Source organism: Crassostrea angulata, chromosome 9, assembly GCF_025612915.1.
Source record: "Crassostrea angulata isolate pt1a10 chromosome 9, ASM2561291v2, whole genome shotgun sequence".
In the NCBI taxonomy this organism is placed as follows: Eukaryota; Metazoa; Mollusca; class Bivalvia; order Ostreida; family Ostreidae; genus Magallana; species Magallana angulata.
In genome coordinates, this window is record NC_069119.1 from 33366852 (window position 1) to 33383205 (window position 16354).

A 16354-nucleotide genomic window follows, 5' to 3' on the forward strand; every position below is an offset into this window, starting at 1 on the left:
GCTTGATTTATAAACAAGGTTACGTTATAATGCGACCTCAATAGCAAGTTATGATGGCACCAATTTTTTTCAGTCGCATTAAATTATTTTAATACAACTCTTTCTTTGTATACGTGTTACGTGAAGAGCCCTACTCAGTATTCTGAAGAAGAAAATACATTTACATTTAATAATAACGTTAGAATATAAAACTAGACAAGGAGTTTACGAACGGCTTTCTGCAAATTTATTTCAAAATTAAATTTGTTGACGGTTTATAATATGATGAAATTACGGTGTACAGATTCAAAATATTCTATATTTTGTAAAAATACAGTACTTTTTTCATCATTTTACATCAAACTGAGCATGTTGATTGCTTCTAGATATCTATATATCTTTATTGCTGATCATTCCTTTAAAAGGAATACTTGTTTAATCTCCTTGAGAAGGAGGGCTGTGTATTAAAAGTTAAAAAAAAAAAAAACTTTTTGAAATTAAGATTAAAATATTTGGGTTTTTTACCTGATGTAAACTTACGGCTAAACATATCGCACTTGAAATCTTAGGGCATGTCTGATGACCATCCAACTCTCTTAAGCGTCCAATTTACAATGTTCTTTGAAATTACCCGTTCAGATGCTCAAGCCAATCTGGTGAGGAATGCAAGTCATTGTTATTTTCTCAGAATACCTCGATTTCAAAAATGCCTCTTTCATCGGCTAGAACCATGCATTTAAAGTAGCGGCTATGCGTGGCATAGGGTGGTGACATCAAATCGGGGAAAACACAACCAGAGCGATTAAAACTGATAATTGTCTAAATATGTGTCTTCATGTTTGCTCCAAAATAATATATTCTATAAAACGAACAAACATTTGTGGTTAAATGTTTTTGTGATAACTTTTTTCAATATTAAGTAGATTTATGCTTCAGACCAGATACGACGCTCGGAGTGGTGGTTTTTGCACGGAGTGGGTGCTTTGTTTATGAAACTGGACTCTTTTTTACATGAAGTTTTTTTAGAGGGGGGACAAAAGAACACATTACGTAACATTACAACTATATGAAAATTATGATCTCTTTCTTTTGTGCTATAATACAAGTAAATTATAAGAGAAATAAGTTTATGTTTCATATATGATAAACATTGTACGTAGTTTAATTTTTTATTTCGGAACTATTTTTTTGTAACCGTTATAATTAATCAATCATTGGCAAAAATAAATCCTCAAAATCCTGGAGTTTGAATAAGAATAAATTTTAATTTTGCAATCGTTAAGACTTGAGATTCTGCTTTACATACACTCAGGAAGAAAGTATGTCAATTTTTTTTCTTTTCACGATATATTTAATTGAAAACAACATTTTTTAAAAAATTGTTAAATGGAAACCCCTTGACTGATTTTAAAAATACTTTCATAATCTCTAGCTTTTTTCACCATATTTACGTATTTTTCAAACCTTTTGTTCCAGAGATTTGGTATTAACAATCCAAAGTAAGATTTTTTTTTGGCTCGCACATTGCAAATAATATATAGTAGAGCCCTTAAAACTATCTTAGAGTTGTTTTTAAATTTAAAATTTTACAAATGAGTTGTAAAAAAAAGTTTTCAATGTATGTCAAAAAGTGACAATTGAATCTACTGTAATCAATATGAATTTCTTCCAAAATCTGGCAAAAATTAACACCAGGAAACCTTTTAAAATTAAGTCTTGTTTTTCTATGAAATATACAGAGAAAAAAGCAATAAAAATTGACATACTTTTGGCGCGTGAGTGTATTTCAAAACATGAAGAGATCCGCTATTTACGTTTTTAAAAAGTGTGGAAGTGTTTCAAAGGATCTTGTTTAGAGTGTTTTAACAAATATACATTTTAAACATAAAACCAATCTGTGCATATCGCAGTCTTCCTTTCAATGGTTGCAGAGGCGTACTTTGTATAAACAATAATGTCAATAGATTATTTGAAAGGGGGCTGAAAAGTTTATTCAAAGAAATGAAACTACTTTTGATAAATTGTAGGAAAAAATATTAAAGTTTGGAAAGTGTAAACTTTGAATAAAATCGGTTCAAGAGGGAAAAAATATTCCACATTCACACAAAAATTCACCATTAATACAACATGAAAAAAATCGTGGAGGTGTACGGGGGCACTTACATGGTTTCCGTCTATTTTTTCAAATGTAAAACATCTATTGGAGAGGAAGAGTGGTAGAAAAGGAATTTTTTCAGCAGTATTTCATATCACTCGATCATTTCTTGCATGAAGAGGTCTTGTAGAACTTATTAAAAATTTGAAAATATTACATTCTACATGAAAGAGCAAACGTTTGGTTTCATTTGATACATTTTCACAGTATATATACTAGTGTCATCCTTAGCTATATAGCCCCGTGAATGGTTCCGCCTGTGTCATATTGACACTTTCAAAATGCTGTTTTCACACAGATTGATTACTCATCAAATTAAATCTTATTTAATATCCTCACGGAACTTAGCATGACTGAACCCCTTTTATCCCTCAGATTTCTGATTAAACAATTAGTAATAATTATTGCTCATCACAGTCTCTTGACTCATATATGTCACAGCAAGCTATTACATAAAGTTACATAAAGCAAGTTACATAAACCAGCATAAATATGGATTATTTTTACTAACAATAAGCACATACTTATTATAGTGATCATGTTTAACATGCTTCGCACTTTCGAAATGTCAATTGTTTATAATTGTTTTATAATTTCTCACGATCATACCAGAAGTGTTTCCTTTATGTACTTAAATGTATGTAAAGGCTCTTTGACAAAGGCTTGAGAGAGAGACAAAGAGAGATAAGGGATTCTTAACTTAAGCTTAGACCTCTGTTGTAAAAACTATACGATCAAGCCACAACCAACAGTTTTGGAAACAAAAGCAGGGATAGAAAATAGGCTCATATGACAAGTTAATAAATTTTGATTCTAATTCTCTTGATAATTTAATAATTTGCTTAATTTTGTTTAGAACCAAACAGCCGGATATGTATAAAGTAGTGTGCATTTAAATAATATACTTTATATCAATTTTTAATGCCAATTTCATTATCATTCAAGTCTGAAATTTAAAGAAATAGCTCTTTTTAAAGTATAGCACAAACAAACACAAACTAAAGCAGCATCGAACCGTGCCTTAACCATAAATACTTCTTAATGACATAGGTTTCTTAACCTACCAAATATAGACCAAGACAAAACAGTGTACAAAAGTATTTATTTTTAATCATGTCGCCACCCGTTGAGACACATACACCGCCACACCGAGCATTGTATCTGGTTTGAAGATTAATATTTTAAATTAATCATGCTGACTTGCCACTGAAAACCAACTTTTATTCGCGAGCGAGATATTTTTGTGAGGTTCGTGGAAGCCTCGTAGCAATGTGAACGAGGCAAAGTAAAGCAAAAGAAGTAACATCCACAAAGTAAGTACATGTATTACAAAACTGTGGCTTAACCTAACTTCATTGACATACATGTAGTACAATCATTTAATTTTACGTAAAGATACATTATAACAAGAATTCTATATTAATCAGCTTTTTATATTTTACATATTTGATAAAGCTTTTTTTTTCAATTTAATAAGGTAACATGTTGAACTTTACGCATATTCAACGATTTTTCTTGAAAATAGACGACTATTTCAACATATATAGATCGAGTTATAGAGTATGAAACCTCTCCAAAGACTAAACAATTTAGGAAGATTGTCCCAGAATATTTTTAACTTTCCGTGATGATTGCCTCGTTTTGAATTACACTCTTTTTCTATATAACTACTGCGAGTAAAGTTTTTGGGGCATATAGGAATGAACTTTTCCGTCTGTCCGTCTGTCTTTGCAATCGGTCCGGTGCATATCTTTCTTATGGAGAAACAATATTGACCCATGATCATTGTGGCCAGTTCAAGGTCATTGAAAGGAAAGGCGCATAATTTGTGGCTGGTGTATATCTTTTTTATGGAGAAACATTGGAAGTTTTTACTTCACACAAACATTGCTTATGATATGAGGGTGTTTCATTTTTAAACCCAAAATCATTTGGGTAGGTTCAAAGACTAGGAAAGGAAATGTGCATGATTTGTGTCCGGTCAAAGTCTTCCTTATGGAGAAATATTGGAACTCCCTACTTCACACAATGATTGTGTTACATTATTTTGATCCAAAGTATTTTGTGCGTAGTTCATGGTCATTGTCAAAAATACGTAATTCCTGTCTATGCCATATTATCTTCTGAATTATGATTAGAAGTTAAGACTAAAAAATATGTCCTGAATATAAGCTTTGGTCATTTGTTCAAGTTTAATGACACTAAAATAAATGTAGGTAATTTGTGCATAGTCTGTATCTTTCTTACGGAGTAACATTTAAAGTTTTTACCTCACACAAACATTGCTTATGACCTAAAGGTGTGTCATGATTTGGAATCAAGGTCATTTTGGCAAGTTCAAGGTCAGCAGAAGAAAGGGGAATAATTTGAAACTGATGGAAGGAATCTTGGTCGACGTGAAAAAGAAATTGAAATGTTTGTCAAAATAAAAGAAGTTTTATTTCATTATATTTTATCTTAATTAATTATTTTTTATTCAAAAGGTAATTTTCTGTACAACAATTAACAAAATTAAATATGTGTGATGTTTTTTTAACCATATCCAATCGACAAAGAATCAGCAAAACCGAAAATAAGAATAAACAACATACAAGTCCCTTTCTAAATGGTTCTCAATCAATGACAAAACTTTATATACATATTGATATTAAAAACAAACTACATAAATTACTCTAACCGATATAATTTCATTAAATTCTAAAAGAATGTTTTGAGCAATATAGGAACATGGTCACGATCTGAAAAATATGAACGATCTTTCAATTTTTCTATCCCAAAAGATATGAAGACTTTAAAATGACCAACTTCTACAAAGTTATGCTACTGGGGATTTGAATATTACTCACTCCAGTCAACTGATGTGGATAAGGGTACTTGAAAAAAGGTTAACCAAAATATATTTAGGCTATTTGGCACTGCGTCTTGGAAATACCGCACTTTCCCGGAATATGTACGATTGCGTCCAACACTTTATCGCTTCTTGGACACAAAACCTTCATGGAAGTTCTTGATCTCACAATTAATTTTGCATTTCTTTAAAAATTTGTTTAGCATTACAGTCTAAGAATTACTGCCGTTAAAATTTTAATTATCTCTAATCATAGCGACACAAAACAAACGTGCATCTACTATTCACTTGATATCAAATAACCGACCCCGCTTTCTGTAGTTATAATTCCGCTATGAGATGTTTCAGGAGAGAGAGAGAGAGAGAGAGAGAGAGAGAGAGAGAGAGAGAGTGAGAGAGCTAGTAAACATGCCATGAAGAGTCTGAAAGAGACATCTTATTTTTATCCTTCAAAAACTACCGTAAAAAGGTTTGATTAAAATTTAAAGCTACCAACATTCAAAAAGTTCTTAATTTCATTTTAATAAAAAAGGGTATGGATGTATTATCTTTCTTTTCAGTAAGTAAGATGTACATGAAAAAATCAATGAATAAAATTATTCCTTTTTTTATCCATCTAGATTTTCTTTTACTAATATTAAAGAAGTTGTCTAAAATGATTTTTTTTCTTAGGGAATGTATAGGACAAAGAAGGATGTGTGAAGTCTCATCACCTCGCTATGTCTAGAACTAACATGATCATATGCTTTATTGATAGTGTTTTGTTTCATCATTTCAACCACAAATGTGCTTGCCTATTGGCCAGTACTGGCTTTAGGCGTGACCAATACATTCTCGCCATATGGACAGCAGAAATGACGCTATTGAATTATCTATTTTGATCAGTGGTATTTTTCATTTTCAACTGCACAAGCATGCAATTCATTACCAATAGCATAGTGTACGTGCATTTCTAATATCTCTTAATACAATTTATTTCCTATTTCATAAAATACTGATCTGTAAGATTAATTCTAAGCATTTGAAATAAAAAAAAATGTTTAAAAGAACGTATTATTATACCTATTAACCAGATGTAGTTCACCCTATATACCAAGTTAAATAAATAAGGTCTTTGTTTGAATTGTGACTAAGAGGCATAATCAGTAAATAAATGCATTTGAAATATCATGATCAAATTTTTATTCCTCAATGTTTCTCTGTTAAAGCTGATTGATTGCAAAACCTTATTTTCTCTTCATTTAAAAATATCATTGCTATTATTTATGATATAAGATCGCCGATATGATTTGAAATAGGTTTATACCAATACATAATTGGAATCAGAAAATTTGAACAAAGAAATATCTTATTAACATTGTATGATGTATTGATATCGTAATTTAAGAACATGTATTTTAGTTTTGTCAGCCTCAGAATATAAAGAACAAGGGACGTTATTGGCCGAAATTTGCCGTGTTTCAAATATGCACAGCACCAAACATTTTAAAAAGCCTTGAATTTATCAAATCCAATGGTATATAACTTATATATATGACTTAAACATATGTATCATGAAATTTATATTGAAAACTGTTCCATTTTTAGCAAGACGTTGAAATTCTAAACGCGACGTCATGCATATTTACGGGAGAAGTAACTCTTTCTGTGTTGTAAAACATACCGGTATCTGTGCATGAGTTTCGGACTTGTGAACCGCAAATAACAAGTTTAAATTTGCATGCGTTTCATTTCAATTTCATCGAACTTTTGAATTATAAGTGTTTAAAAATTGTATATATTTTCGCCTATATGACTTACATGTACATACTTCTAATGCATTATGAAACATTGCATCTTTTCTAATCAAGAAAATTTCTGTTGATTTGAGACACTATTTCAAGGTGTAGTGAGTCAGTTACATGTAAATACAAGTACCTTACGGCTTCCATTGGTTATTCACTAAAGTACAGAGAGCAAAAGCTGTCATTATATTTTTGATAACAAGTCTTAATTTTAAATGCATGAACAATGAACTCGAAGAAGGTAGGGGAAAAGGGGGAGGGGGGTCTTCGACTCTCTGAAAGTTTGATAAGCAATCTCAATTAAAAAATATCATTGGATGAAAAAGAAATGGAAATGGGAATGATTGGACTGGACTTGAAAGATGTTAAACAAATTAGATCTGTTCATGTTTCACAATATTGTTCGCACCCAAATCTACACTCAGAGAGAGAGAGAGAGAGAGAGAGAGAGAGAGAGAGAGAGAGAGGGGGGGGTTTACACGTGTAGTTTTCTGCTTAAATAACGTAGTATGTAAACAAATCAACTTTCACACATAGAGTGTGTAAGAATCATATTATACATTAAAAACACTATAAAATACTTTATTGTCAAACGTATTTCTATTTTCTTTGGACTTGGAAAAACTTTATCACGGAAAGAGCACGTGGTCCAGCTTGCGGGCTAATTTGATTGACAGATATAGTACGTGATTGCACAATTTTGGGTAAGTGCATGTGTATACGTGCTTTTCTGCATAAAATGAGTCAATATATCGGTCTGTGTTGGAGATAGCATCTTCCATAAATTGCCTAAAACATACTTAGTGTTCAAGGATATTCATAAAGTACTGCAAACACTTAATGTTCAAGGATGTAAATAGTGATAACAAATTCTGCCAGTAAAACCACTAAATATTGCAATGACCTGGTGGTTTTTTTTCTTCCTTGATTGCACAATTTTGGGTAAGTGCATGTGTATACGTGCAGATTTTGATAACAAACACTACGAAACATGTCAGATCAATCTTTACTCAGCGAAATTAAGATAGCTATATGGAAGTGGCTTTTTTAAAAATATATTTATCTCCTTTAACAAAAGATCTTTGTATAAAGATTAAGAAAAAATTATTCAAATCTTAAAACTAAGATATAAGGACTTTCTTTACTAAGCAATAGCTTACGGCTTAAACAAGTCTTAAAATTTAAGAAAAAAAATTATGATTATTCGTTGGCAATCTCCTTAAATTGACAAATCTACAGGGCGTCATTTACAATTTTTTATTCGTAAAAGATAAATTTATGTTATACACATCAATCAAACCATGTATTGAAAATAATTTTGACATTTACCTCAATTATGACATGCAATTACATTTTTTAAATACATTTTTGATGTAAGTTAATAAACAGTCAGATTTTCTGCAACGGTATTAACTAATCGACGTTAATTTTATTCCACCAAAAATAGACGTTAAACATAAAGATACAGGGAAATGTTGAATTTTTTATTTTCAAAGGATTCAAAATCAAACTTTGTACTGATATTTAATTGGTTTTTTTTTAATTTGTCATTTTCTTGTTTTTAACTGTTAATTAATGTAACACAGAAATATCAACCAAGCTTTTCAAAATCAATGTCTCTGATCATAAAATCTTTACCGATGTGTGTTCTAAATGAAAACAAGGGACCTGCTCAGAAAAAAATTTCTATAAAAATTTCAGATGTAAAAACATTTTGCAAAAACTATTAAAGTTTCTTCCTCATGAGAAAAGTTTGCATTTTGACACTTATAGTAGAGGGTCTGTCTTTCCAACTGTGGCCTTCAAGGATTGTTTAAACCCAAATTGCTACAAACCTAATAATCATACACTGTCTCTTTTACCATAATTCTTAATAATACCTATTTCATTTCTACTCCATTTTTTTAATTTTTTTAAAACCAATCTCAAAATACTATATGAATAATATGCACTATTCATTCGATTTACCTTAAATTCTATGTAAAAGATAAAAAACAGACAAAAATGATTTCTTTTATTTTGTATTAAAACGTTTAATTGACATGGTACAACATGGCTCTGCTAATAAAAATTCATAGCAAGGCAGCAACAAAAACTAAAGAACGATATTTAGAAGCTTATCAGAATGAATGTTCTTTTAGAGTTTCTGTATCCGGATTTGCCATTCCATACTAAGCAGGAAGGGTAAATTCACCAATTTTGACAATTTTGATTTCGATGACGTCACTCTTAGGCTAGCAAAATATAAAACATCTTTGAATTAGAAAAATGAAACACAAAAATATCAGAGTTAGTACACATTGGCAAGTTGCAATACAAAGTATTTATGGCACATACTTCTTATATGAAAATAAATTTAGATTATATCTAGTTTTCATTGTACTTTTTTTTGTTACTGAAATGCAAATTACTAATTTAGGTACAGTAACAAATTGTTATGTATTTTTCATTAAAACACCGAAAAAATTTGAATTCAAGCAAGCTCTGAGTTGCATATTCATTTATTTATATTTACCTTTTTATGGTAGAATTTTTTTTCAAATGTTTGAAAAAATATTTTGGTACATTGTACAGTGGGGAATTGTCAATAGTCAATTTACTTTATACACTGTACAAGCGTATGGCAGGGGAGCGAATATAAATGTATAATTTTAATTTAACCAATGAAGACTTGCTTTTCAGCACGTTCTAAGTTGTATATATTTTTTCAGCTCACCGTGATAACAGTTTTGTTGATGTCTATTTGATGACCATCCGGGATTTCAACGTCGTAGCCGAACAACCCCCCATTCAGTGGCAGCCGCACGCTCACTAATCTATAATTTTATTTCCACAAAAATGATTAATAATATTCTTACAGAAAACATATATTGTGTCATCACAAATAAAAATATATATTTTAAACCTATCCAAGTGCATTAAACATTAATAACAATATTGTTGGCATGAGTTGTGCAGCGAGAACTTAACCCTCACAAAGTCCGTGTGATGTACGAGTGTATAGATATCAGAGAGATACCAGAATGCACACGCTCTTTAGCATATGTAGAACATTCAAATCGTGTGATGAATTTAATAAATATACAAAGATTTTATGTAAAACGATTTATACAAGTAAAAGGATCCATTGCGATTTTAATGTTTACTTTTATACAATTTGTGAGACGATAAAACTCATTTTTGTAGATGTTGATGCGTGCACAAAGAGTGAGATGCCGTCTATAAAAACAAACACCGTGCACAGTTACTCACGTGGGCTGGATCGAGGATTTCTCTATAATGATGCTGCTGTGTTTTGAGAATTTTTCTCCCTTCAAAGCTCCATCCTGCTGCGCTCTCGTCTTTGACAACGTCACTTTTGTCTCTCCTCTTCCATCCTGAAAACCCGCTAGAAACATAATTTAATAGAAAATGGTTTAGTTTTAATTGTTGGCAGCTCATTTATATCATTTTAAAATTCAAATTGCTTATTATGACCTAGTATTCTACGAAAGATGGGTTATTTGATTTTAAATTTTACATATATATATGTATTATTTTTTGGATTGAGTTTTATTAAGCAATTGTAAGCGTTTATTACTCATTCGTAAAATATCCCATACTAGTAACACATATTGATTTTAAAAAAACCAACAATCTCACTTCTTTTTGTTAATCCTTATTAATCTTTGTATTTACTTGTATTTAAGATTAACACCTGTATTTAAAAATAGTTTAACACACTTGATATTCAAACTGAATTGAAATACAATGTTGAGATTTGATCATTTGCATTTTGACTGGTCTCTCGGATTAGAGGGTAAGAGATGTTAATCTTAAATACAAGTAAATACACCAGAGGGAATTGTTTAATAATCACAATTACCATACAAAATTGCCATTCTTTAAACTTAATGAATTTTGATCTAATAATAACTAAAACATGATAATTGTAAAAGCAAAGATAGTATCACCGTGTGAAATGTTCCCCTTGGACATGACACCTTTTCCCCTGTCACTGGCGTTGAGTGACTTTTATCCGGACACCCTTAATTGACTCACAGTTTATCTTAGTAATCCGTTAATTGAAGTAACGCTCTATATTTACTATTCTATTATTCTCTATTGTTAAAACTGTGTTTTGTTATCTATATGTAATTGGTTGCCATGTTCAATTATTCGGCAGTTGGAGAGCGACAGTCAAAGCGCTCGTACCACCGACTCCCGACCTCGCAGAATATTGTTATAAGTTTGCGGAGTTTTAATAAATCTTGTAAAACGAATACCGATCGACTTATACATTTTCCGTGGGTCACAATAGAATCACAGAGTTTCCTTTCTCATGTTAAACATGTAGTATGTTATTAAACCGTTTCCTCGCCTATATGTTTAGTTCGTTGCTTCGCTCGTCACCAAATCCCATGGCACTCGAGACAAGTATTCCTTTTAAAGGGATGATCGGCAATAATGATATATAGATAGCTAGAAGCAATCAATGTGATCAGTTTGATGTAAAATAATTAAAAAATACTGTATTTTTACAAAATAGAGAATATTTTGAATCTGTAAACCATAATTTCATCATTATAAACCGTCAACAAATTCAATTTTGAAATAAATTTGGGGAAACTCCTTGTCTAGTTATATATTTTTAACGTAATTATTAAATGCTAATGTATCTTCTTCTTCTTCTTCTTCTTCTACTTCTTCTTCTTCTTCTTCAGAATACTAGGTAGGGCTCTTCAAAGAGCATTAACACGTATACAAAGAAAGAGTTGTATTAAAATAATTTAATGCGACTGAAAAACATTGAATGCCATCATAACTTGCTATTGAGGTCGCATTATAACGTAACTTTCTTTATAAATCAAGCCGTCTTCCTAGCTACTATTATGCAACATGAATAGATCGAGGTCAGTTCATGGAGCATCTTCTTATGATCGAGGTCAGTTCATCGAGGTCAACTGCATTACTGAGTGAATCTTTCGATCGAAATTCTTACGCGTGAGACAAGATGTGCATTCTTGAATTAACAGGTCGAACTGTATTTAATGTATGTTTGCATCTCTTAAGGTAAATAATTTGAAATAGAACTGACTAAAATGTTATATAAATATTAAACCAAAGCTTCAAGTTTTTATAAGAACGCCTTATGCAAGCGGAATGTGTGCGCACGTAAAAGCGTTTGTCGGATGCCTCATATGGACACAACAGTGATCGGCCGAAGCCGATCACAAACATTTTACCAACACACAATTAGAGCAACAGTTTTGCTGTTTTCCAGAATTTCTGGAAGTTCTTTTTAAACTATTATGTAGGATATATTTCGCAACTAACAACGACACAACAAAATTAAATACAAAATGTCATTTTTTTAAAAAAATCATTCCTTTTAAATTAATTATAGATCGGCAAAGAGATGCCAAATTAACCTTCACAAGCGTTCGATATGTCCAGCATTAATGAAAGTGTATCAATTGTTTCGTTAATATTACAGTCATTTCGTTGGCAATGAAACTATGCACACCCCAATATCGCAATGAAAAAAGACTATGTATTTATTTAACTGAATTTTATTCATGACATATCTATACATATAAGTTGCATACTCACCTATGAATTCGCTCATTGCTCCATCGGCCATTTCTAGAATTTAAAAAAAATGATAACTCAATTTATTTTATCTTATTTTGATGTTTTATTTGTTCATTATTTGCAACATACTTTTTATATTTTATTTGCTTAATAGCATGTTTTTTATTCACTTGTTGGTCCAACCATTTTTAATAAGATTTCTTTTGTAATGATTTTGTAACTAGGGTCTTGGATTATTTAAATTTAAGATTGTTTTGATGAATTCCATCTTATTCAGTTGTAATACATATTAACTAATCTGTAATTTAACACTCATGTTAACATAGATAAAATGTAAGGTTTTCATTAAAATGGTATGTAAAATACTAGACAATTCTTTTTAAATTGCCTGCTTTATTTGATAACAAAACCATGCAGCTGCTCAATTTTAAACGATATGCAGTAAGGTGTCCATAATTGTGACTGCGTTGAATCACCAAGACATACCTATGCCTAAAAGTATTGCTATGTCTGAAAGCCTTACCACTGAGCCATTGAGGCTATTTAAATGGTATGCAATATGTATGGACTTGTATTAATTTAAAAATGCACTGTTTGGCTGTTTCCTAACGATTTTTTTTTATGAAAAGCAGGCCTCCTTTCAAACCTTTGTAAATGGAAATTCAATAGTTTTTATCATGTTTAAAGCTCATGACAAATCTATGACGCATACATCGAAAGAATAAGCACTGTCCTCTAAAACAAGACATTACTTGAAAATGTTTACTTTACTATACTATTGATCTTACTTAAACGCTAAAAATTAATATAATAAAACATATCATCACTTTTACATTTTCCAGTGTCTTAAATTTCTCTGTGATATCACAACGAATCGATTTTGTATCGTATAGTTCAAAATAGTTCATATTCAATGCGCGGTTGGGGTGCAAGACGGGGTTTGCATAAAAATACAAAATGAAAATAACGTCAAAATAATTTAATATTTGATTGATCCCTGGGTGAACATTTTATAAATATAAGTACTAAGAAATCATTTCTTGAATAATACGAGGTGATCAAATTCGGTTGGGGTGATAAACGGTATCATAAATCCCTTCAGGCTTTATTGGATCTAATAACCCAGCCATATTTGATCATCTCAAAATACTGAAAGAATGATTCCTTATACCTTATTTCAAATGTATAAAGCCCTAAAATAATTCTAAGATTACTACAATGCAATGTCAGTGTAATATGGGTATGAAATGAAAAAAACAAACAAACAAAAAATAAACAACATAGTTGACATATAAACGAATTAAAATATAACATGCATTGGTTATTAGCATGAACATGCATTAAATATTAACATGGTACTTGAGTTATTTTATAACAAATACAATTATGTGAAAACAGAATTTAAAATCTATTTGCTTGTGTGGAAACATAAATGTAGCCAAGCTTTGTTATGCAATTATAAAAATAGTTATCCTTGCTTAAAATAAAAGAAAAGAAGCTGTAAAGCAAGTTACATACTGCCAATAAACTTCCAAAATACACAAATGTCTATATTATTTAATCACCTATATGAATAGCCGCCGAGGAAAAAGTGCAGTTATTACATGTATTAAACCAAGTTAATCGATTATTAAAAGAGTAAAAAATAATTGTATTTATAATTTTAATTGTGGAACAAAGGGGTTTTATTGGGGTGTCGTTTTGGATAGGTGGGTGTTTGTAGCTTTTTAAAAAAAAATTATCATGTGATTTTTGGGGCCTGTATAATGAACTCTTTGTTCTAAAATTATGAAATTTACATTGATATAAATAAGTATAAAGAATATATATATATATATATATATATATATATATTACAGGTAGATCTGAATTTTGTTGCCTTTTTTTTCTTAGTGATAACACTACATGACAGGCGTTAATAAATAAAAAGGGTCAAGAAAGTTTAATCTTCCTTGAACAGGTGAATTTTTGTTTAAATAAGACTCAAAATATTCTTAAAATGAGTTTAATTGCAAGTCAAAAACAGGTTTATTTTTGCGAAAAGGATCATAAATCTCATTCGTCGTATAAAGAATGATCTTTATAAATAATTAAATAATTCTAATGTATATAAAAAACTATAATCGCTATAAAATTTAAAGGAATGGGTTAAATTATTTTTTATGTTGATTACATACCTATTTTCAAAATTTGTAAGCAGAACCTAATTCTTTAAAAATAGTTCATCTTTAGTGTATTTATATTTACAATTTTATCTGCAAGATTACTTTTTATTGCAAAGAATTACTTACTGGTTGTGTAAAGAAACTTGCTTTGCAACTATCCAATAACACCAGTTATTCTAGTTTGGGGAGTTTACATGGAAGTTTGGGGTATACCTCCTTTCAATTTAAAATTCAATGCAAAAAGTAACCAATCAAAATATAGGTTGCCAAGTACGACCTAATGACCATAGAAACAACATAATATTTTGATTACATTAAAAAAAACCTTGAAAAAAGACAAGAAGGGAAGTTAGATAAACATATCATTTGACACGAATCAATTGCATTTCTATAATGAGTGATATATTTAGAATGTACAAATGCAAGAATATAAAAGAAAAATATAAACGCGCGCATGTCCTCTGTTTTAGAACCATGCAAGTCTTAACATGAAGATCGAAAGTCCGCCTAGATTGCTGTTTACCTTTTCGAAATCGTTATGTTAATCATATCGAATAATAAAGTAAAGAGAACGCCTCCTTGTTGAAACCCGCCGGTGACAGTTAATTTATTTGCAAAAGTTTTGCCTTGATGACATTTTACTGTAAGAGAGAGAGAGGGAGAGAGAGAGAGAGAGAGAGAGAGAGAGAGAGAGAGAGAGAGAGAGAGAGAGAGAGAGAGAACACAATCATTATAATTCGTGGTGGCCCAATGATTGTGGTATTTGTGAGTAGCCCTCCCTCAGAATTTACCTCATCGACCAAGCACATTTTGGATTAAGTTAATTTTAATCTTAAACTTAAAAACGGCACAACCATGAAATTGCATCCCCATGAGTAAGCAAAAATCCCATAATCCACGAAAATTGGCCCCCACTGAATTTGAATGATTCCACAATATATACTTGTATTATCGCAACAAAAAATGTACACAAGTTTGTGAAGTATTGTCATCTTTACCTACAGAAATCCTTTTAAGCTGACATAGAAAAATTGTATAACAGATAAAAGTGGAAACAAAAAGGTCGTTTTCTTTTCTTCTCTGTTCCCGGAAGAGAAACACATTAACCCCTATTATCTTATCCTTACTTTGCGGTGTTTTTAAGCTAAAATGTTTCAGACAGGCTTGTGATTTTTCTCGGTCTTAAGGACAAAACAGAAGCTGTTAAGAGGGCGGAATATGTATGCAGCAAGACGACGTGTAACCTAAAAATGTAGTCCCGCTACGTAATGAGGGTTGCAACGTTGTCGAAAGCTGAAGTTGCACAAAAGATATCTGGCATTGGACCAAGTTTTCAATACTGTTTCACAAAAGACTTCTGGCATCAGACCAAGTTTTTGGTGCAACCATTGAGCAATTCAGTGTGTTGTTCAAATAGGCTCTCAATGCCAGATCTGTAAGGTTTCTTGTGTGATATAAAAGTGAATATTTCATTTTAAATCTTTCACTCTTTTGCTACAATTAGGAACGGAGAGATCTTTAATTACTGAAAGGCTGTCTGATTTTGTTTATTTGTACAACATACTGGTTAATTTATGCCAACATTTCAGAAACAAAAATGATAATACCTCTAAAAAACTGAACTTTATTTATTTTACAACGATTGATAAGCAAGTTCTTCAACTTATATTAATACATCTCGTTGGCACAGATATTAGCCGGAGGGGGTCATTGGTGTGGACAGAAGCCGGAGTACTCGGAGAGAACCCAGGTGTCCAAGCGGGCGACCGCCATACCCTATCACATACAAACACTGTCGAACTCGAGTTGCAGAGGTGACAAGCGAGTGAATTGTCCACTACGCTACTTG

The 16354-nt window shown here is 31.1% G+C and overlaps 1 protein-coding gene across 1 annotated transcript; it reads right to left on the reverse strand.

The window, feature by feature from the left end:
- Nucleotides 1-8788: 8788 nt before the first annotated feature.
- On the reverse strand, nucleotides 8789-14747 carry LOC128162483 (uncharacterized). Its single transcript, XM_052825712.1, has 5 exons — nucleotides 14632-14747; nucleotides 12359-12391; nucleotides 10019-10154; nucleotides 9483-9582; nucleotides 8789-9000 (listed from the first exon to the last, which is right to left on the reverse strand). The coding sequence occupies exons 2-5, from the start codon at nucleotides 12387-12389 to the stop codon at nucleotides 8938-8940; spliced, it is 330 nt and encodes a 109-aa protein (XP_052681672.1). The 5' UTR covers nucleotides 12390-12391; nucleotides 14632-14747; the 3' UTR covers nucleotides 8789-8937.
- Nucleotides 14748-16354: the final 1607 nt, after the last annotated feature.

What these genes read in the sequence shown, in the direction of transcription:
- LOC128162483 (XM_052825712.1), bottom strand. Translation starts at nt 12,389, where the DNA reads ATGGCCGATGGAGCAATGAGCGAATTCATAG. An exon ending in AGCAATGAGCGAATTCATAG is followed by an intron (nt 10,155 to 12,358) that starts GTGAGTATGCAA and finishes TTATGTTTCTAG; the next exon opens with CGGGTTTTCAGGATGGAAGA. An exon ending in AAATCCTCGATCCAGCCCAC is followed by an intron (nt 9,583 to 10,018) that starts GTGAGTAACTGT and finishes ATAAAATTATAG; the next exon opens with ATTAGTGAGCGTGCGGCTGC.